The sequence below is a fragment of the Canis lupus genome, chromosome 35 (genome assembly GCF_048164855.1).
Source record: "Canis lupus baileyi chromosome 35, mCanLup2.hap1, whole genome shotgun sequence".
Classification (NCBI taxonomy): domain Eukaryota; kingdom Metazoa; phylum Chordata; class Mammalia; order Carnivora; family Canidae; genus Canis; species Canis lupus.
The window spans coordinates 24,132,587-24,155,903 of NC_132872.1; the positions used below are offsets into that span (position 1 = coordinate 24,132,587).

Below are 23,317 nucleotides of genomic sequence, written 5' to 3' on the forward strand. Positions count from 1 at the left end.
TTATTTTCTCTTTGCACTCTTCCCTTGTGATCTGATGATTTTCTGTAGAGGTATGCTTTGATTGCTTTCTCTTTATCTTTAATATATCTCCTGTAAGTTATTGTTTTTGTTACCACAAGACTTACATAAACCATTTATGACAGTTTATTTTATGCTAATAGCAACTTCAAACACATACAGAAGCTCTGCATTTTTACACTCTCTCCTCCACATTGTTTTGATACCATAATTTACTTTGTTTGCATCATTATAATCGATAACAAATTGTTGCAGCATTGCTATTTTTAATATTTTCCTCTTTTAACCTTTTTTCACATTAGTTATAAATGATTTGCCCCACCATGATTACATTAGAATATTCTGAATTTAACTATTAATTTATCTTTACCAGTGAGTTTTATACTTTTGTATGTTTTCTTGTAACTAATTAGCAGCCTTTAGTTTCAGCTAGAACTCTCTAACATTTCTTACAAGGCCACTGTAGTGGTGATGAATCCTCAGCTTTTGTTTGAGAAACTCTACCTCTCCTTCAATTCTGAAGGACAGTTTTGCTGGGTAATTTTGTTTGTTGTTTTGTTTTTTTTTTTTTACTTTTTATTTATTTATGATAGTCACAGAGAGAGAGAGCGAGGCAGAGACATAGGCAGAGGGAGAAGCAGGCTCCATGCACCGGGAGCCCAACGTGGGATTCGATCCCGGGTCTCCAGGATCGTGCCCTGGGCCAAAGGCAGGCGCTAAACCACTGCGCCACCCAGGGATCCCTGTTTGTTGTTTTAATTTTAGCATGTTGAATATGTCAGGTCTGCTCTCTTTTGGCCTGAATGTTTCTGCTGAAAAAATCTGCTGATAGTATTATGGAAATTTCCTTGTATGAAACAAGGTGCTCTTCCCTTGCTTCTTTTAGATTCTCTCGCTGTATTAACTTTTGACAGTTTAATTATAATGTGTCCCAGTGTGGGTATCTTTAGATTCTCCTATATGAAACTCCTTGGACTTCCTGAATTTGGATGTCTCTTTCCCCAGGATAAAGTTTTTAGTCAGTATTTCTTCACATAAACTTTCAGCTCCTTTCTCTCTCCTTCTTCTGGGACTCCTATAATACATATCTGCTTGATGGTGTCCCATATGTCTCTTAGCTATTTTCACTCCTTTTCATTCTTTTATCTTTTGACTCCTCTGATTAGTTGAATTCCTCTGCCCTGTTTTCAAGTTTGCTGATCCTTTCTTGCACTTTATCTAGTCTATTGTTTAACTCCTCTAATGAATTTTTCAGTTCGGTTAGTGTATTCTTCGGCTAAGTGATTTCTGTTTGGTACATTTTTTTAGTCTCTCCTTGTTGAAATTCTTGCTTTGTTCATGCATTTTTCTCTTGACCTTGGTAAGCATCTTTATGACTATTATTTTGAACTCTGAGGTAAATCACTATTTCATTGAGATCTGTTTTTGTAAACTTTCTTGTTTTGTTTGGAACATATTCTTCTGTTTCTTCAGTTTCCTTGATTCTTTGTTCATTTCTGCTCATTAGGTAGAACAGCCATCCCTCCCAGTCTTGATAGAATGGTCTTGTGTAGGAAATAAATCTCTTCGGTCAGCCCAGCCCAAGTTCCTGGTTATTCCTCAAACCTCCGAGGTTGTCCAAGCCACCTTCTCTGTTGTTAGTGGCTTGCCATAGCTGAGGGTATTCCAAAACCCATCAGTGTCCCAAAGGTGAGAACTGCAATCAGCACCTGGATGCAAGCTAATTATAAACTGGACCCTCAGATAGCAGCTAGGATACTATGTATTTAATCCTCCTCCAGAAAACCTGGAGGATGGGCATTTTTGCAAGCTCTCTCTGTGTTCAGCCCATGCTGATATACCCATGAGGGAGGAGTGCTCCTGTATCTGTTAAAAACTGCTTTGTGTGCTACAGTAGTATGGGACTCAAGAATGCAAGCCCCGTTGGCTCTCAGAGCCAGGTAAGCCGACATCCTTTGAACAGCAGCCACAAAAACTAGGGTGCCAAATATTTGTAAACTCCTTCCAGAGAGATAGTGGTGACTTAGTTTTACTGTTGGAGCAGGCTGGGGGGAGGGGCAAGGAAGGTGTCCACCATTTTTCCAGTCTCTGACGATTGCAGCCAGCCAATACATATGTGCTATAGTTAGAAGTCTCACCTTCAGATACCAGCTTTAAAAAAAAATTTTTTTTAATTCAATTTAGTTAACATAAGGTGTATTATTAGCTTCAGGAATAGAATTTAATGATTCACCAGTTGCATATTACACCCAGTGCTTATGACATCAAGTGCCCTCCTTAATGCCTGTCACTCAATTACCCCATCCCCCTACCCACCTCTCCAACAACAACCTTCAGTTTGTTCTGGTCAAGAGTCTCTCATGATTTGCCTCCCTGTTTTTTATCTTTTCCTTCCCTTCCCCTATGTTCATCAGATAGCCACTTTTAAGGTATGCAAATAAACCTTTTTCAGGGAAGACTGGTATATGGGTGGCTTTGCCGGTTCTCTCTGTGCTAAGCCCTGGGGGTCTGGCTGGTTAAGAACTGCTTCTTGACTACAGTCATTGGTAATTGTGAATGCAAGCCCTATTGCCTTTTAGGGCTGGGTGTTTATGGGCCTCATTCCTCAGGTGGGAGTCTTAAAAGTTGGGGTACTAGATGGGAGGTCCAAACCCTTTGCTCCTCAGGGAGGTGCTGTGAGTTGGGGATTTGCCCCCAATTACAGGACGCTGTGCCAGAAGCAGGGTTTTTGCCAAGAGTGTGTCCTAGCCTTTCCTACCCATTTCAATGTGGGTGTTCTTTCATTTGCCTGATGTGTATGAGTCACTTGGCTAGTTTCTGGATCTTTCAGAGAGAACTGCTCCATGTGCAGCTAGCTGTATATATGATGTGCCTGTGGGAGAAGAGCAGCTCAGGAGCTTCCTATTTCACCATCTTGGTCAACTATACTCTTTTTCAATTATTTTAGCTATTTCTTTTGCTAATTAATTATTTCTTCTGCCATATTTCTAGACTATTTCTCAAAAAAGCAAAGTACATCATCTCTTTATTCGATGCGTTTATGGTAATATCTCCTAGAATCCCTCAACATCATCTTTTGCTTCTGTGTTGCTCCCCTAACTCCTATATCCTTTGTCCTCTTTTCCTGCCTCCCTTTGTGGCATTCCTTGAGAAATGTATTTTTAGATCATGGAAGATAATATATTTGAGTTTTTACATGTCTGGAAATATCTTTGTTTTACTGATACTATTGTTTGGGCAGACACAGATTTTAGAATAAAATGAAGACTGCTGAAGGCATTCCATTGTTTTGGAGTTTTTTAGGGACTTTAGGATTTATTTTAGAGATAGATAGTGAGAGGGGGAGTGACCCAGGGAGGAGTAGAGAGAGAAGGCACAAGCAGTTTCCACACTTAGTGCAGAGCCTGACTCAGGACTTTATCCCACAACCCTGAGATCATGACCTGAGCTGAAATCAAGAGTTGAACACTTAACCAACTGAGCCAACCAGGCGCCCCTTCCATTGTTTTCGAACTTTCAGTGCTTCTAAGAAGTCAAATATCATTCTGAGTCTGGGTCCTTTGAATGAAACCTATTTTTTTTTTCTCAGAAACTTCTAAGATCTTTATATTCCAATACTCTTGAAATTTTTCAACTGGTATGCTTGGTTAGTCTTTTTTCTTTTTTTATTTTGCTGAGCATTCATTAGACCTTTTAAATCTAGAAAGCCTAGTTGTTCCTACTAGTTAGCGGTCTTTTAAACTCCAAATCTTTTTTATTAACTCCTTTCCTTATACAAAACATTAGACAACGTGTTTGGAAAGTAAAGAGTTTATTTCGTCATAGTGGTTGTCAAATATTTGTGTGCTCACTGTCCTCATGATTTCAAAATAGAATCAGGAAGGACTTCAGTATAACAAAGGAATGTTGTTTCCTACCCCTGAAGAATATACTATGATTTTTTAAAAAAAAATTTTTCTCCTACACAGCTATGAATTCCAGGTGAAACCCAAAAACCCACTTGGAGAAGGCCCAGCCAGCAACACAGTGGCATTCAGTACTGAATCAGGTAATCACATCACAATCACAGTGGCGTTCAGTACTGAATCAAGTAATCACATCAATCAGGTAATTCCCAATAAGGATGTAAAGGGCCACAATGTTTTGCATAAGGAGCTTCTGTGAAACCCAGCTAAATAAACACGTGTATAAAGTGTTTCTCGAACTTTGAAAAAGCAATCTGATAAAGGTAGCCTTAAGGAAACACTAACATTTTTTTTCTAATTTATTTTGATGTTAGAGAAAAAAAAAGGCCTATCAGTTTAAAAGATGAAAAGTGTTATCAGTGTCTACTCTAAAAACCAGTGAATGAATGAATGCTCCTCTGTATGCTTAGAATCAATGCCTAGAATTAAAATATCAGACACACTCGAGTCATAGGACATCCAGAAAGGGCATTCATTTGACGGTTTTTTTTGATAAGGAGCTGTGAAATTTTCTGACTGTGTACACTCCCAATTCCTTTAAAAGATACATCTGAACTCACAGCATTATCTGTGTAATTTTTATACCAACGGCACTTCCTGGCATTTTGGTGATTTTACCATCAATATTTCCTGTCTGAATCTAAAAAGAGGAAGCTTTAAAATGGAGTGAGAGTTTGAAGAGCAACAAAGATTCCAAAAGATACAGCTGAGTCCCGTGCAGAGACTGTCTAATGGAAAATAACTCTACAACCAAAACCCACTTTCAAATTCAGTCTTTAGCAAGAGTGTACCACTTTGCAAGTCAGACTTAACTGTCAGCATTCACCTTCCTCACTATACCACTGACACACCAGTGCTTACTGACCTACTGTAACACCTGACTCTGCTTTTTCTCTTCAGCGGATCCAAGAGTGAGCGAGCCAGTTTCTGGTAAGTACCTGGCTCTGTGTGAACCCAACTACATGCTTCTCTAAACTGATTCAGCTTCCAGGCACAGCAGAATGGTCATGATTTTATTTTAGTCCATTTAGAGTATCAGCCAGGTGGCTGATAAACATTCACGGACACTGAGAATCTGTGTTTGGGGAACAAGCTGGATATTCTGAAGGTCGTTTTCATTCAGGTGCAGGACAGCTCAAAATTTGTTAGATAAGATATAACCACCTGATTTCCACTTTTAATAACAAGTCACATTAAAGCATCTGTTTAAATTCTATACTATGCTGCAAACAAAACCAAACCCAAAAACCTAAATTTGCTCCTAAGGGGATGGGATCTACATCTAGCCCTGCATGGACTATGTGAAACCTAAACACACTGCCTATCTCACCAGTCACAGGAATTTAATTTTGGGAGTTTCTATGTTTAAACTCCTATATTTTGGGTCCAGCATTCAGCATTGGAGAAAACCGGGGATCAGCAGGTGGTTGACAATGAACTGTGCAAACAGCTTTATTATAAAGCATTGAGGATGGCTCTTTGATCCCCAAAGGCAGATGCTACACTCAAACCATGTTTTCCTTATGCAGCAGGAAGAGATGCCATCTGGACTGAAAGACCCTTTAACTCAGATTCTTACTCAGAATGTAAGGGCAAACAGTATGTGAAACGGACGTGGTATAAAAAGTTTGTAGGGGTGCAGCTGTGCAACTCTCTCCGATACAAGATCTACCTGAGTGACTCCCTCACAGGTAAGCAAGGCTACTTCAGTATAACTTCAGGCTCTGTTTCGAGCCTCCAGACAGCGTCCTGTAACTTGGCCTTTTCTAGGGGATGGCTCCAGGCACTAAGGTGTGATGTAAACACAGTTCTTCCTTTTGAGCGAGATGTTCCTGGAGTACCAGGCCTGGGATTTGAGGCATGCCACCAGAACGTAAATAATGAAAATGCAATTTGAAACAAAATCAAGGCAAATCTGAATGTAAAGGCACTTGCCACATGGAAGCTCAATTTTGCTACAGCCACCAAGGACAGAGTCTACTGACAATGAGTGTATGTAACAGTAATCATGGAAGGAATCTTATATTTAAGATTTTGAGTTTCTCTAAGACCAGATCAAAACACAGTACCGAAAGGGTGCTAACTCCTTGCTGTAGACTCAGTGGCACTGTTATTTTTCTCCTCTGTATTCATACAGAAAAAAATTTTAAACAAGGCTAGCCCCAACATGAAAAGGTAGACATGTGATCATTCAACAAATAGCTGCTTTGTCCAGAGGTTTTCTAGGTGCTGAGGACAAAGCAATACACAAAACCTCTTCCTGCTTGGGAGCTGCTTTCTTGCAGCTCCTAACTTAGCAGGGACAGTCAACAAATATGTAAATAAAGATTCCATGTAGTGCTTTGAAGAAAAATTAGAAAGGGTGAGAGAAAATGGCTGAGCGGAAGCTTCTTTAGTTAGAATGGCCTCTCTGAAATGCTAAGATTTGTGCTGAGAACTGTGAGAAGGAACCACCCCTGCAAAAATCTAGGGATGAAGCACTAGAGGTAGAGGGAAGAGAGAGGCAAAGGCATTGGCCAGAACATGCCTAGTTAGCAAGGGGAAAGGCGGGCAGGCAGGCACAAAATCATGTGGAGCTTTGTAACCAGGTAAGGATTTGGGGTTTTCCTTTGAATATAATAGGAGACTGCAGGAGAGATTTTTGAAGAGGAGCAACATTTTTTTGAACTGCATTTTTAAAAGATGACTGATCTCTGGGAAGAGGAGGGGGAGAGAGAGAGAGGCAAGAGTAAAATCCGAGATAGTAACACTTCATGATCCTTTTAATTTCTGGTTCCCTAGGAAAATTTTATAACATAGGCGATCAGAGAGGCCACGGAGAAGATCACTGCCAGTTTGTGGACTCGTTTTTAGATGGTCGCACAGGACAGCAACTCAGCTCTGACCAGTTACCCACCAAAGAAGGTATGTTTTCTGAGCCTCCTTCTCAGCCAAGAGGATTTTACAAATTAACAAAAAGAGAATTCAAGCTGAGGAAAGCAGTTGCTTTAAAAATCATTCTAGAGTACTACCGCTCTTTTTATCTGACTAGAAAAAGACTTTCACATTAGGATCTTAACAGAAGTCTCTCAACTTTCCTCCCAGTCCCTTAAGACTCTGTTCCTTAGAACTAAAGGAAATTACCCCCAGACATCTATAAAGACATTCTACTTCAAGAACAGTTTGCAGAAAACAGCTGTAGAGGAGGAGTCTTTCCCAACCATAAATCATTCCTGTATTACCTTATAGAGCACACTGGCATTTTTTTCTATACCCTTATTATTTGCCATATAAATATAATTAAAATCGAACGATTCTGGTGAGTAATGAATAACCACTGTACCTTGCTAAAGACGTATTAGCACTAAGCGAGGATTTAAAAGACTGAAAGTTTAATCCTTATCCAGGCAGGGCAAGAGGGAGAGTAAATTAAATGTCCGTAATTACTCAGCAATCACTAAGAAGTTTCTAAATTATTTGACTCATTGATTCAGCCATACATTTCGTTCAATGGCATTTAAGTCCTCTTTTACCATGGCTGGTGTTTTTACCGGTGAACCCATTAACAGGAAACTGAAACTGCTGCCCCTCAGGAATCGGATAAAAAACACGCTATGAAGTGTGATACCGCCATGACATTTTATACTCGCAGCAACATTTGTAGAGTCCTCGAAGGAAGATTTCACCTAAGTGTAATTTTTAGCAACTTATCGTTCGTTGAACTACCCCCTTCTTTTTACTGAACATGGTCACTGACACTCAAAACATGAAAGCCCTCTGGCTCCTGCCCCTTTTCAGCCCTGTCTCTCAGACACTACCAACCAGCTCATCCCACCTTGTTAAGGCAGAGGTCAGAGGAGTTTCAGGTGCAGCCTCAGGTCTGGCCAGCTATTCCCACCTCAGGGAAGACACCAGGCTCTCTGTTGCTATCCCTTTTCTAAAATACCACCATGTCACCTAGAGTAACATTCAACCCTTCGAGGACACCCTTCAATCTGTGAATGGTGAGGGCAAAAATATAGCAGCTATTAAAATGAAATTATTTTCCTCCTTAGGCTATTTCAGAGCAGTTCGTCAGGAACCTGTCCAATTTGGAGAAATAGGTGGTCACACCCAAATCAATTACGTCCAGTGGTATGAGTGTGGGACCACAATTCCTGGAAAATGGTAGATGCTGCAATCGTGATCAAAAGTGCCTTCTGTTTTACCGTGGCAAAGAAGTAATTGGAAACACTATAGTATTGGTCACATTCATTTAAAGCTGTTATGTTTACTATGTATTAAAGTTTAATAGCAATAGTAGATGTTTATTAGAAATATTGCTGAGAATATTTATCAGGTTTTACAAAATCATTTTAAGAAAACAAGATATTGACATTAACAATAACATTTTTAGGGAAGCTGGCTCCCTAATTCATGGTATTTTAAGAGATCATTTGTATATTATTTATCGCACTGTTGTAATGATGTTTTGAGATACTTTTATAACAAATTTAACATCAAAAACTAATATACTTAAAAAAATACTTTTATTAAAGTGTATGCTTCTTACTGGTGAGTTAATTCCACAAATCTCAACTTGGTTTAACTTATTAGATCAAATCATCTTCAGCATTTGTATCTGGGGGGGGGGGGAAAGGTCCTAATATTCACACTTATTTAAACTTCAAATTTTTAGCAATAGCCAAATAGCTTTCCTGAAGCATTTCAATAGTTAAGCACTCGTGCTGACATACATGTCCTTAAATCTTTGCAAAGTACTGAAAAGATTGTTTGAATCATTCAAATTGATTTCAGCTGCATACCGAATACCTGATCTCTTCAAAACATTTTCGTTCTTTCTTTACCCATGTTACCATGTCTGAATGTACTCTGTCAAGCTATCCCTTTAAGCAGCTGTCTTCCTACTGTTGTTAATGTAATTCTGATGAAGCTGAACGTAGACTGAATGTGAAGTCTGAGCACAAAAATACCACATGACATCCCTACCATTTTAGAGTACGTACTTTTTTTAATACCTAAGACCTCTAGAAATGAATGTATCAGAGAATGTAATGAAAATCTCTTACTTTAAAAAAGTCCTTCATTTGGGGAGGGACATGGGAATGCTGCATTTGTTGGCCTCTTTCTTTCTGAAAGGACCTTTCCTCTGCTTACCCTTCAACATGCTTCAATTTTATCAACGCTATGTTTTGTATTTTTCAAGCAAGTATCAACTCTGCAATAAAGAGATGTAGTTTTTTTAAGACGGAGTTCTTCATTTCTGAATGATTCAAGTCTAAAAAGAAACATCATAGATTTTTCAGGATCTACCCAACCCCCCTGGTATCTGTTGTGTTTATATATAATGTTATCTTCCTCTGAAACCTATTTTAAAGAAGTTTCATTGTTTTAAAACCAAGGACTATTAAATCCATTTCTTTCAAAGTCAGGACAAAACTCAAACGGCACCGGGTTTCTTGAAATAGAAAACTATGTTTTTCCTTATGTAATCTAATTTAGTCATTAACATATACAAGACCACTAATGGGTTCAATTATCTTTATTAACCTATCAATGTTACATTTTGTACATAATACCTAGTTGTCTTCTCAAAGGGATCTATTTATTTTAGTACATCATGTTAATAAAAAGCCAAGTTAGATGGCTAAACTTCAACCTAGCGTTTTAATATCCTCTGGACAAGGCAAGCTAGAAAGTCAATCACTTTACACACATCAGAGTAGTGTTCCAAAATAACTAGGCAGCTGCTACACTTTTAAGCAAGGGAAGAAAAAAAAAACTTTCATTTTGGTCTTTTTGTATTCCAGCAAATTATACTTTCAATTAACAGCAACAATGATATCATAAAAAAATGCCTGCTTTTTAAATTTCTCAATTTCAATACAAATTAAAATAGTAGTATTGGAGTCTTTTGGGAGGCTAAGAGTTATCAGCTACCGTTCATCAGTGTAGCTGAGCCTCTTTATCGATAACCAGGTCCAGGTTTGGTATAGCCCTGACCAAAGGGAGGGCGGGTACGTGCATAAGGGTTAGGCCCACTAGGAGGTGGAGTCATGGTACTTCCAGGAGGTGGAGTAAAACCTGGTCTTGGTTGATAGGCCCCGGGTTGGCTTGGAGCCATTCCAGGTTGTGAGGCAGGGGGCACAGTGTAATTGGTAGGCTGAGAAGTTTGGGTAGTGTAAGTTTGTGGAGGGTAACTGCTCGCCTGGTACTGCTGTGGTGGTTGAGCAGACAGCTGTTGAGGCTGGCCAGCAAAGGCAGGAGCTGGTGCCTGGGAAGCTGGTTGCTGGCCATATCCCTGGAACTGCTGAGGTTGTTGGGGTCCAGTCTGCTGACTATAGCCTGCTGAAAAGGCAAAATAAAGTACATATATAGCTTACTTTCCTTTCAGTGAAAAGTTTTCCAGAGAATTAGTCTTACTGCTTTGGACAAAAAGAAATTTAAACGCTTATTCCTAAGTATTTATATAACAAGTAGAGTAGTATATTCCATCATATCATGTTACTTCAAAACCAAGGAGTATCAAAAAAGGGTATTTTCTACACAAGTTTTGAAACCATCTTATCTAAATTGAAACCACTACCTATTTCTTCATTATAAACGTTTCTATACTACATAATCCCTAAGAGCAAACACCTGTTCTAGTATAATTCCTAGTATAGAACAGATGCTCAAATGATCAATGCAGGAATTAACGTAAAGCTAGTCATTAACCTGGAGTGGAGGGAAGGCTTATTTAACAAGTGTACCAAGTAAAAACACATTGAGACAATGAATATTTTTAAACAAAGCAATGGTGCTACAAATACATCTTACTGTGCTAATAAGAGGCTTTGAAGTTCACTCTATAAAAAATAAGCCATTTAAGAATAAGCATTACCCATTTTCACAATCCTTAAAATCTTTTAGATTTGGTATCTGACGTTTTGCCTTTATAACTCAGAATTTTGACTTAGGAGTAACAGCATAACACATAAAAAGCATACCATATTGCCCCACAATATCAATAGCTATATTCATTATTTACTAGGATGTAAATTTTTTTAAAATAACAAGTCTGCTTCACTAAAAACTTTTATCTCTACCATGAAACACACCTGCAGCTACTTGCAATGAAACCTCTCCAATGACTGGAATCCTGTCAGCATTAAATACCAGATACATAAGAAAATTATTAAAATATGTACAACCCTGCATTTAAAAAAAAAGGATTGAATGAATTGGAGTATATTCTGAACTCACCTTGAACCTGGGTTCAAAATTTACTCATGAAAGAAACCTTTTTGACATAGTCCATGAGTAAAACTGGAAAAGGTCAGAGGGAAACTGCCAAACCAACAGTGTCAAAAATGGTCCAATGTTACCACCACCATTTACAGTCTCCAAGCAGAGTGTTTAGTTGACTATTTCCACATCTCCCAATCAAATTCAAGTTAATAGGACTAGTGGGATCAGAAATACAAAAATGATGATTTGAAAACTAAACTTTACTCGAATGAAGACCCTGACTAATAAAATCATTAAGAACATGCTTAACTTTTAGTAGGTAAATCAAGTATCTAAGGCATTTTACTTATGGTAGCATCCAAATACTGAAGTCAGTTCATGATAAAATCTTGAATGTCATATAGCGTCTATCCCCTACATAAAATTTGCTTAATTTTTTTTACTGTAAGTTTTTGGAGAAACAGAAGGACTCAGCATTCATACTGAAACAATGTCTACATACAAGGTAAGACTATGAGCAAAAAAATGCTGCCTTTTCATCCTGGCAACTGAAATTTTAACTGGCTTTTTAACTGAGTCTGGGAACAACCAGATCTTTATTTCTCAACAGAGGGAGTAATAACTGCTATGGGCCTAAAATGCCATTTCATTTAGCAACCCGTTAGTCTTTGATTATAATGTGGCAATGCTTCTATTATGTGTCTGGTTTCTCTCCAAGCCCCACCCTCTCCCTTGAAAAACTACTTTGGTGAAGAACAACAAAATCTCAAGAAATGGAAATTACATGATTTTTAAGAAAATTAATGAGTAGTGTAGGACAAGGGATCATATGATCCACGAAGCCTAAAAAAATTTTATCTAGCCTTTTGTGGCAGCTAAGCCTGCTACCATTGGCCCAGGTGGGAGAACAAAGAATGACAGAAGCGATTAGCAGCAAAGTCAAGTGTATACTGGCTCTGACAGGGCTCCCCCACCAGAGGAGCTGCGTGTTCATGTGTCAAAACCTCTTTAAGCCCTAACTGCTTCATTTATAATGTAAGTGGGTAACACAAGGACAAATCGTTTCCAACCTTGTCTGCACTTTAGAATGACCTGCAATGCTTTTAAAAGTATCCAAGCCTGAGTCCCACTACTAACCAAGTGAAACAAAATATCTTGGTGTAGGGCTTAGGCACCTTAACTTTCAAAAAAAGGCTCTCCAGGTGATTCTGAAGCACAGAGGAGTAAATCCCCTGGATTACAATGATGACTATGTCTTTTCAGCTCTGGTATCTATTATTTCTACAAATTATATAATTTCTAACACTCTGACTTTAAAGAACTTCAAACCTAAAATAACCCTAATATTATCATAATCCAGGCTTAAATTCATCTACCTGCTTTACATAATTAAAAACTACCAACTACACATTCAATCACACTATAGCAAATACAATCCAAATAGAACTCACTATATGCATTAAAGTATGTCAAAATTCCAATTAAAGATAGAATTTTATGGTCTAGTTCAGGGGTCATGACATACTTCTGTGAACAGCTTCTGCATAAATATCCTAAGTTTTGTGGGCCACGCTGTCTCTGTTGCAACTACTCAGCTCTGCCATTACAAAGCAACAGCACAGCAGTGAATGGGTGTAGGTGTATTCCAGTAACACTTAATTCACAAAAACAGGTGACATGCCATATTTGGCCCATGGTAACAGCATGCTAATTCCTGCTCTAGTTGAACTATATATATAAACTCCATAAAATAGAATTCTGGCAAGATTCAACTTAGAAGTTATTTTTAATTATATGACCTTTTGATACTTAAATCTTTGGATGGGAAACAAGAGTTAAGCATAAACTCTTTGACATAACAAATGTAAAATTACCTGATTTACAATCATCACGGTCAAAGCTGCACTACAGAGATTTCATATTTAAATATGGGTAATCTTCAGTGGACAGAAGGTCAAAGAAAATACCCAGGATGCCTATTTAAAACAACCATATTCAACCTTCTTAAGCTGCCTGGATTACATTTGACACAAGTCGATTTTTTTTTTGGCCTATTTTCGGTATTCCTACATACTCAGGGATATTTAAAAACCTAAGTAGCTTATTTTGGTTCCTATTTAACCAAGACTCTTTTCATGTATGAGGAAAATGTTAATATTTTTACAGTACACTGGAATTATGTGTGGCATAGAATGGGAAAAATAAGTCTTGCATTTTTGCAGTTCTAAGTCACCTAAGAGAAAAGCAGATCCTAACAGTATGAAATAGCTTGTGTTAAAAATGTTTTCATACAAGTTATACAAAATTATCTACTATGACTCTTGACTGAAATGCTGATTTACAATAAAAGGTTTATGCAAAATATTTAAATGTTATCTCCTCCAACAAATCAATACTTAACACCTCCTATAGCAATGTGTATTATAAACCAAACCTTAACAGAGGAAAGGATTAAAGTTTAATGGGTACAGAAATAGCTCAAAATCCATGAGTCCTCTCCCTCTGCACACATGCTCACCTGAATACTGAATACCATACTGCTGTGGCGGCTGAGGCGGCGCCTGGGGCTGCTGAGCACCATAGCCGGCCTGTTGCGGGTACTGCTGGTACATCTGGCCTAAAAAACAACAAACCAAGGAAAAGAGGCAGGTTTAATTTGGCAGAGAGAAATATTTTTAAGGCACATCTCATTCTCTCCCCATCCAAACACATAAGTACACTTGGTAACAAGACACAGGAATGGGTCTGTTCCCCTTTAAATGCTACGAAGTACAAGAGTATCTACGGACAAACATAGCTGCTCTGCTGTGAACTGACTGCAGAGAACTCTCAGCAGCAGCAAATAACACTAGTGTGGTCACTTCATAAATTCCAGAAAAACAAATGCTTTCAAACCCAACTGCCAACAGATATGTACTGCTAATGTTCAGTAAAAATCAACCAAGTCAAAAATCACGAAGTAAAAATCTGAGAAAAGGAACAAATATAACTGATAGCTCCTAAATCTCTCCCCAACACCATATTTATTCTAAAGGCTTGAACCTTTGTTACCTTGGAAGATACCACCTTAATCCTATATTGTATTTCCTAACTAAATTTCAGGACAGAAGTGACCAGAAATATAATCAAAAGGAAAAAATATGTACAGCATTATGATAATAGATTCTGAGAAATTAGGATGATTAACTCTACAATACAAAAATGAGCAAAGAACAGAATAAATACATAGAAGGGAAAAAGTAAACCCTTACTAGCAATCCCTATACAGATACAGAAAAATGAAGCAGTTTACCTCAAGTCAATACAGCTAGTATGAACCATTACTGGGATGCAAACAAAACTCTACAGCTTTAGTTTAAAAGAAGTTATGTACACATTATTTCATTTAAGATAAATATTAGCTTAGGTATCATTAAAAAGGCTGAGATTAAGGCTCCACATAATAGGCTGTTGCCATCAATGATTCTAAAGTGTAATTGTTTTCCTCAATAAAAACTGACAGGCACAACTATTTTTTTTAACTTTTTAAAAACTTTTTTTCTTTAAGATTTTATTTATTTATTCATGAGAGACAGAGAGAGAGGCAGAGACACAGAAAGAGGGAGAAGCAGGCTCCTTGCAGAAAACCCGATGCGGAACTCGATCTCTGGACCTGGGATCATGCCTTGAGCTCAACCACTAAGCCACCCAGGCGTCCCTCTATTCAAATTCTAACCAGCAACTGATCTAACTGGTGTTGTCAGGGACTCATTATACATCATATGTGAAAAAGTATTCATTAAAAGCCTATAATTCATCCTATAAATAACTGGTATCTTAACCTAGACTATGCTATCCAATACGATAGGCACTAGCCACATACAACTACTAAGCACCAGAAATATAGCTGAACTATAACATATTGGGTTGTTGAAGTGTTTCAAATTGGTGTCATACCCCAGATTTCTAATGTGCAGTACAAAAAATAGAATGCAAACATTAATAACGATAACTACATGTTGATATGCCAGATACAGGATTAAGCAAAATGTCTAATTAACATTAGTTTTACTTTAAAAACTTTCTTAAATGTGATGAATTAAAAAATTACTTATGTCTTCTACTGTATTTCTTCTGGAGAGAATTGATCTAGAGATTCACCTCCAAAATGCTACTGACTGAGGTCACATATTAATAACTATGCCATTTTTCTAGCGTAAAGTTAAAAAAAGAGTTTCAGCAAGGCACACAAAGCCATCCTAAAGAATTCAACAAATATCAGATAGTATTAACTGGATGCCTCTGGAAAAAGGAACCTGGTTGCTAGGGGTCAGAGGTAGGAGAGACAGTATTTGATTTTTCACTATTTATCCTTTTATATTTTCAAATTTTTACCTACTTGAAAATAATTTTTCAATTAAAATAAACCCAATAGAATAATGTGAGACATTAAGAAAGCATTAAATCCCATTCCTTTATAAGTGAACAGTAAACATTATTTGGTACAATTGTCCTTCCAACTGCCATTCTACAACAGTATACACTGCTTAAGATGGAATTTTTTTCTAAAAAAAAAAAACACCAATGTCAGTTCACCTGAAGAACATATTAAGAATAAAATTCTTAGGAAAAATATTTACAATTCCAAGGCCCGTTTTACAGAATTTAAGTAGCCACTAAACTCCCATCCCATCAAAACTCTGCTTTTACTCCTTGTTTCAGCCCACATCTGCTTCAGTTCTAGTTTGCTCGAGTTAGGGCAGCTGTATCTTGGTACAAAGTAAAGACTGTAACTAAAGTTAGCTGAGAAGAGGCTGAAGCAGAAAGAAATTCTTCCCAAACTACCCACTCATCAGACAACTATCACATGCTAGATCCTATGTTGTCTAGCATTCATTCAACAAGAAGACTAAATATAGAGCCACAAGATGACTACGATTCTATTATATAAGTGCTGCATTCATTTTAGGCTGTGAATTTTTTTTTTTTAAATATGATTGATAAAACTCAGTCACTTGCTTCTGGTGCTGAAAATACAGCATACACCTACTTGGCCCCTTTATACAAATAGTTAGAGCACCACCTGGTGTTTGTTTTAAAGTGGAATGTGTTCAGTTTGTAAACTTCAGGTGTCTGCTCTCCTGAGCTTGCTGTGGTCTCTCAATCCCCTTCAACCATGGAAATAACCCCTTTATCTGTTTAAATACAGAGCCTTCAAGTTATATTTCTAGAGATATTCTTTTAATACCAATAGTTTTGTCCAATTTTCATAATTTAAATGAGAGAATAGTAAAACCCAGAGAGATTAAATTGCTCATCCAAGGACATCTCACCTAGAGAAGACAAGTTTGATTTAAAATACACTGCTTTTTTCCACAAAAGACATATTGCTAACTGCACAAATATTTAAAGGGCTATTTATCTTTCAAAAAACTACACTTAAGTTATGCTTTACCTCTATTTTAAAAATCTTTTCAATTACAAAAATAATACACAGAAACAAGAAGAGAAGGGAAAAGGAAATAAAACAGCACCTAAATATTATGCAAAATGAAGTGTCACCTCAGGGAGTCACCATGGACCCTCTGGTTACCACTGACTGGTAACTGGTATGAATCCTTCCTGACCTTTTGTCATGTATTTATATTCACATAAGCACTTTTTCAGGTTTGGTTTTGTTTTTTTCAATAATCAGAAGCATATATGACTTCTAACCCAAAAGCATACCATATCAGTAAATCAGAAATTTCTACAACTGTATTCATAAAACGAATGCTTATGTAAGCTCTTTACCATGCATCACCAACAATGCTGCAATAAACATCTCTGCACATTTACCTCCCCAAATAAGTGCTCTTATTTCTATTTTACCTTCACTCTGACCTGCTTGTGTCTGAGCTCCTGTATATGGTGGCTGCTGTGGCTGAACTCCTGGTGGATGAGCTGCAGAGGAGGAGGAAGCAATGCTGTCGGGTGTCCCTGAACGGTCTTCTGCAGGAGCACTGGGTGGCCCTAAATGATCATGAAAAATCAGTTTAGTTCCCAATATAAGACCCTTCCCCAGCAAGCTCAATTAATAAGTTTGTTTAAAAGATACCCAAACCAAAAGTACTATAGAACAAGCAATAACCACAAATGCAACCTTTTACAGTGAATGTATATACTTCATTTCTTCCTTTGCTCCACACTTCTTAAGAATCCAAAGCTATGACTAGAAATCCTTCCCTATACAGTGTAGAGTGTTATATTCCTAAGTACTAACCTCTCTCTGCAAAAATCAAAACCCATCTCTGCAATACCACTATCCTCCACTTCGTGTTACCGAATTCATTTTGTAGGTCAAGCATAAGTATTCCCTTCTACAATGGGCCTCCATTGCCCATAAATCAAGTTCAACCCTCTGGTTTGGTAGTCAAGGATCCAAACAGTACTTCTCACAATTCCTCCTCTTGCATGCCATGCCCCCTGTTAGCTGAAACTAACCTTCCATTTCTTTTATCACTGTTCCCTCCTGTCCCATTTTCATGTATTAAATATAATGTTCTTTACATCCAGTTATTACCCCACACTTCCAGTAAACCTTCTTCACTCATACTTTTTCTGAAGTATACTTTTATTATGACCCTTACCAACTTCAACTTTTCATTTCTGAACAGCTCTCATCTTCCTCTTAGATTACACAAGCTATTTGGGCCAGGCTCCTTTCTGATTCTTTTTGTCTGCCTCACAAAGACTACCTCTCAAAGTCTTCTAAAATAATGAACAAAGAAGTAAATGGTGAGAATCTACTACAGTTCTGATCCTGTGACAGTCAAAAAAGACACTGTGAGGACAACTGTAGATGTTTATTTACTCTTTTAAGTTCTTTCTGTTGGGCAATATAGAGGAGTGGTTAAAGGCATGGACTATGGAGCCAAACTGCTTAGTTTCAAATGCCAGTGTTGCCACTTAGTAGCTCTGGACATACTACCTCATCTCTTTCTGTGCCTCAGTTTCCTCATCTGTACAAGAAAAATACTAATTTCTACTTCATTAAGGTTACTGTAGGGATCAGGAGCTAACAAGAGCTTACAGCAAATATTTATAAGAGTGATTATATCACAAGAGCTTATGTGAGTGATAGCCATTTAGAAAATTCCACATAGGGACTTGCTATTACTTAGCTAAGTTCCCCGAGGGCAAACCTCTACCCTCTGTACTGCTGCATCCCAGAACTCAGCACTTTATTAGGCAACTGTGTGGCTGGCCAATAGAGTCCAGGCACTGACAAGAACCTAGGCTAGGATTCAGAGTGGCAATGCAGAGAAATTGATGGTTACCAGAGTAAAACAGGTTAAGTGCTCATGTTACTGATATTTACATATGTGTACGTAAATACATACATTTTCCTACAAAAAACACCATTACTGACCTAAGAAAGTACATTACTTTGATCCTTCTTTCCTCTCTTGTATGTAACCTATTAGTCAACGTTGCCAACCTATCTTTGTAATACTTTATTCCTCCTTCCAATGTCCACAATTCACTATTACAGTCAAGCTTTTCCCAACAGCAGACATGAATAACTACAAAGTATCCTGGCATTTTCAATGGGCAGTTTTTCTTACTTCAAATAATGTGAATTATATTAATCATGTTATTCTGGTGTGGCATAGACTATGTTCTAATCCAAATTTTAAGCCTGACCTTATATATAACTATTTATTCCTCTATCTGCCATTGCTTAACAAGAAGACATATTCACTCATATTTCAGTTGCTCTAAGTTCAGATGTATCACTTGTGTGATGTCTTCTTTCACCAAGAACATACATCATATACTAATATTTGTCTTTCCAGAATTTCACACAATTCTCTTTAGTGAATAATCCCAGAGAAGTCTCAAAGAAAAAGAAAATAGACTGAATCCTGTATTTCCAGTTACTGATAATGGCAAAGTAAGTGGTCAAGGGGTAACCACTAAAAACCTGGACAAAATAGCAGAAAACAACTATTTGAAATCACTGGAAGTCAACCAAATGTTAAGCAGAAACCAGAAACGTTTACCCCCAATTGAATTACAGTGGCTAAGAATTACAAGCCCTGACCTCTGCAACCCCAACAGCAGAAAGCCATAATGTGAACTTCATGGCTAGCCAACTGGCTGGAAATTTGGAAAAAAAAAAAAAAAATCCCTGGATTAAGAGAGCCACCAAAAGAGGGAGACCTAAAAACCAAGTATAAGCTCTGCCCAAAATCCTCAGCTGGTCATAAAATTAAGAGGTAGACACATAAGAGAGCTCAGGAAAAAAAGCCGCACCAAGAACTGAAAGGGCTGAGCAGAGAGATTAGTTGGTATGCTCCACCGGGACAAAGAATAAGTAGTTTGAATCCATACAAAATAACTCACTGCCAGAGCAACAATAACAAAAAGCCCTCAAAGGAACCTAAAAGAATCCCAAGTCACCACTTTAACCATAATGTCCCGTTTTCAATAAAAAATTATCAGATATGCAAAGAAACAGGAAAATGTGACCCACAATCAAAGAAAAAGGCAAGAAAAAGAAAGTGGACTCCAAATAGGCTCAGATGTTGAAGCAGCAAACATTAAGAGCTCCTATAAATATTTTATTTTTAAAAAATTGTATTTTTAAAGAATTAAAAATGCATCAATGAGTTATAGGGAAATACAGTCTTAATGCAAAGGAACCTCAAAAGAAAAATACTATACAATCAAATGAAAATTCTAGAGCTGTATGTGTAATTAGAATCCAAAGAGAAAGAAAGCAGAAAAAATTCTGAAGTAACAGTCAAAAAATAAAAAGAAATCCTAGTATAGGTGCTGTTTTAAGATTAAAACCATTTCCATAAGAGCACTTTCTACACAAAAGCAAGTTAACCAGAAAGCTACATTTAAATTTAAATTTCTCCAATTTAACATCCAAAGAAAGAAGACATCAAGTGTACTTTAAATCCTACAACAAATCCTTAATAAGATTATAAAATGGTTCAGATTTTAAAAAAATAAACTCTCTGAATTCTACTTTTGAAAGAATTTACCTAAACCAAACTGGTTATTCTTACAGCAGGTTCTATGACAGGGAGAATGCCTAAGAAAGTTTTCCAGGTGCTAGAAATCATCTAGATCTTGATCTTGCTTGGTGTTTTATATAGATATACACAAAAGTAAAAATTTACTGAACTGACCCCCTAAGATTTGTGCACATCACTGTATCTGTTAGCCTTCTATTAAAGAAGGAAAGAAGGAGAAGGAAGGAGAAAGGGAATGAAGGATAAGAGGAAGGAACTAACTTACCTGAAACCTGATCATCTGTTAAGCCAAACGCTGACATGACATTTTTATTGATTTCATCTTGGTTTTTTAAAGGATCAAAAGCTGACATACTTGCTGCCATAACCTGAGTAGATTGTTTTCCAGAAGAATCGGAAGCAGCAGGCTTTTCATCCCTACCATCCACAGTATCTATGAGAGGAATAAACAAAAACTTGTTTCCATTTTATCTATACTCAATAAAGCCTAAAAAATACAAAATAGGGAAAAATATATGTGTATATAGCTTGAAATGTTCAGAGTATCTCTGAATATAATTGTTAATTTTACTTTCCTCTTTACACTTGAATTTTTAAAATCAGAATAAAAAATAATGAAAAATTTTAAAAAGCAGCTTTAAAAAAAAAATTATCTACCTCCTTTCCTAAGAATTTTAGATGAGGAAAAGAAATATAAGCTCCTTAACACAGAAAAACACTTGCCCCTTTTTTTGGAGCCCCATGGCCTATATATATCCTACTACCAGATACATTGAGGACTAATGCTTCATTTTGCAAAAGAATAAAGAAGTTTAACTGAAGTTATGATATCAACATTGATGGTCTACGTCTACTTGTCTATTTGTTCATCATTAATTACATGGAAATCTCAAGCCAACCAATACATTAAACACATCCTTTTAATTTGTTACGTCACCGTTTAAAATACTTTACAGTTGGAATGATGTGTGTGAGATTTGCTCAAAATAAGAGGGGTGGAAATGTACGAGAGTCTAGATAACATGATACTATGAGCTGACAATTACTTTAGTTGGGGGGGGGTTTCACAAGATTGAGAGTATTATGTCTACTTTTGTACATTTTTCCATAAAGAATTTTTTTAATAGAAAAATAAAATTTTAAACATGAGCATGATCAATTTAAAACTATGCTTTTCTTCTAAGGATACTAAGGTATTCAACAGGCATTTGTACCACTATGTTGTAAAAGAAAAGGGATTCAAGAATAACCCACATTTTACAAATAGGAACCTGAAACCAAAACGATATTAAAAACAAAACAAATAAATAAAAAGAATATTGCTAACCATCTACTCAATTAATAATTTTCGATTTTTTTCCTGTTACCAAGCAAATAAATGAACATCAGTTATTAGGTTATCTCTGATCGGTTTGTGAAAAACTCTAAGTATAATATAAGCACACATGGGCTTGCAACTCTTATTCATTCCTATGATTCCACTGGTTACACTAATATTTCCTCCGTTTCTGGAAGAAAACTACCATAAGTACTCCTTTAAAATAAGTCTACCAGTTATTCATCTTCCTCACCAATTTCCTTCCTAATCCTAATTCCAAGGCTATATAGCCCAAAAGTGTATCACACCAATCTTGTAAGTTATTCCCCCTCATGCTACTCCCCTTCACGGTCTGTGCATCCTTCCTCTTACCACAAACTAAATCCATCAGGAAACACAATACTTTATGCCTACCAGCCTTCTAGCTGCTCCTACTAGCTGCTCCGGCTACCACAACAGATCAATCCAGTGCCCGCAGTAGCCTACACATCATGTTCCTCAGAAAGGAAAGCAAGTACCTAAGAACCACTGTGGAGGCAGACCACTGACGAACGTAGGTAGCCACATGTTTTGGGGTGAGGCCAAACCACATTGTTCTAAGGAGTACTCACAGCTGACAACACCATTTCGTGGTCTAGACTGTTTCTGGTGTAGCATTTTGGGGGGGTTATTTTATGTTATTTTCTTGAGAAGATTATTAAGTCAGGATATATTCTAAAAGTTTAGAAGCTTTAAATTTCATAGAAGGCAGGTGGTCAAGAGCTAGTGATCTTGTTAAGGACAAGAAAGGAAACAAAAAATGAATTACAACCATCTACAAAGCCAAAGCACAGCATGCATTATTCTACTCATTAGATAACTGGGATAGGACACTCTGACAAGAAGGGAGGCCACACAAAGGAACAATGCGTGATGTAATTTCCAAGATGAAGAGAAGAAACCAGTTTTAACATCTTTTACATTAACATCGGTGAGAATAATAAAACATGAAAAATGAAAATAAAGGGTTAATAAAGTGAGGTAATAAAAACAGTGGCAAGAAATACATAAGAACAGAAAGGTTGTTTCACCAAACATAAAAGTTTATAATTCTATTCCTTACAGCAGAATATAAGCTACAATAGGTAATTTTTACACAGTACCAGCTACACTTGTTGAATTTTCATCTAAGTTACATAATATTCTACAGATGCTCAAACCCTCTGAAATTATAAGCAAATGTTGTTGTGTCAGCCATCTATGAATTACTCTGGCAAAATGGCCAAAAGTTTTCTTCAGATTCTGGACCTAAAGTTGGAGCTTTTTGTCTGGAGAGAGAGGGTTCAGAAAAGGCCATTTGCCTTGACGTGAAATATTAAAAGTTTATCAAGAAAAGGTCAGGAAGATCTTATTATAGTATTTCAGCAAATCTCTAATATGCTTTGAAATACAGAAGTAGGGACACCTGGGTGGCTCAGTGGTTGAGCGTCTGCCTTGGGCCCAGGGCATGATCCCGGAGTCCCAGGATCGAGTTCCACATCAGGCTCCTTACATGGAGCCTGCTTCTCCCTCTGCCTGTGTCTGCCTCTCTCTGTGTATCTCTCATGAATAAATAAAATCTTTAAAAAAAAAAAAAAATGAAATACAGAAGTGGAACTAGAAATAACTAATCACCAAGTATTTATTAAGAATCTACCATTAGGGATCCCTGGGTGGCGCAGCAGTTTGGCGCCTGCCTTTGGCCCAGAGCGCGATCCTGGAGACCCGGGATCGAGTCCCATGTCGGGCTCCCAGTGCATGGAGCCTGCTTCTCCCTCTGC

At 37.3% G+C, this 23,317-nt stretch overlaps 2 protein-coding genes across 53 annotated transcripts in view; one reads left to right on the plus strand and one right to left on the minus strand.

Moving 5' to 3' along the window:
• The window catches only part of ABI3BP (ABI family member 3 binding protein), a 240,572-nt gene extending 231,364 nt beyond the window's left edge, over positions 1–9,208 (plus strand). For all 47 annotated transcript variants that reach the window (XM_072811858.1, XM_072811859.1, XM_072811861.1 and 44 more), the window contains 5 exons: positions 3,987–4,066; positions 4,884–4,913; positions 5,513–5,674; positions 6,765–6,887; positions 8,018–9,208. In XM_072811858.1, coding sequence (XP_072667959.1) covers positions 3,987–4,066; positions 4,884–4,913; positions 5,513–5,674; positions 6,765–6,887; positions 8,018–8,133 — 511 coding nt within the window. In that variant the 3' untranslated portion in view covers positions 8,134–9,208. The remainder of the gene's footprint in view (positions 1–3,986; positions 4,067–4,883; positions 4,914–5,512; positions 5,675–6,764; positions 6,888–8,017) is intronic.
• Positions 9,209–9,489: 281 nt separating this feature from the next.
• Positions 9,490–23,317, minus strand: part of TFG (trafficking from ER to golgi regulator) — a 29,136-nt gene continuing 15,308 nt past the window's right edge. For 2 of the 6 annotated variants that reach the window (XM_072811913.1, XM_072811909.1), the window contains 4 exons: positions 20,466–20,633; positions 17,055–17,183; positions 13,711–13,809; positions 9,490–10,310 (listed from right to left, as the gene is read on the minus strand). In XM_072811913.1, coding sequence (XP_072668014.1) covers positions 9,928–10,310; positions 13,711–13,809; positions 17,055–17,183; positions 20,466–20,633 — 779 coding nt within the window. In that variant the 3' untranslated portion in view covers positions 9,490–9,927. Of the gene's footprint in view, positions 10,311–13,710; positions 13,810–17,042; positions 17,184–20,465; positions 20,634–23,317 lie in introns of all 6 variants that reach the window. The other 4 variants (XM_072811912.1, XM_072811911.1, XM_072811910.1 and 1 more) reach the window with 3 other exon arrangements.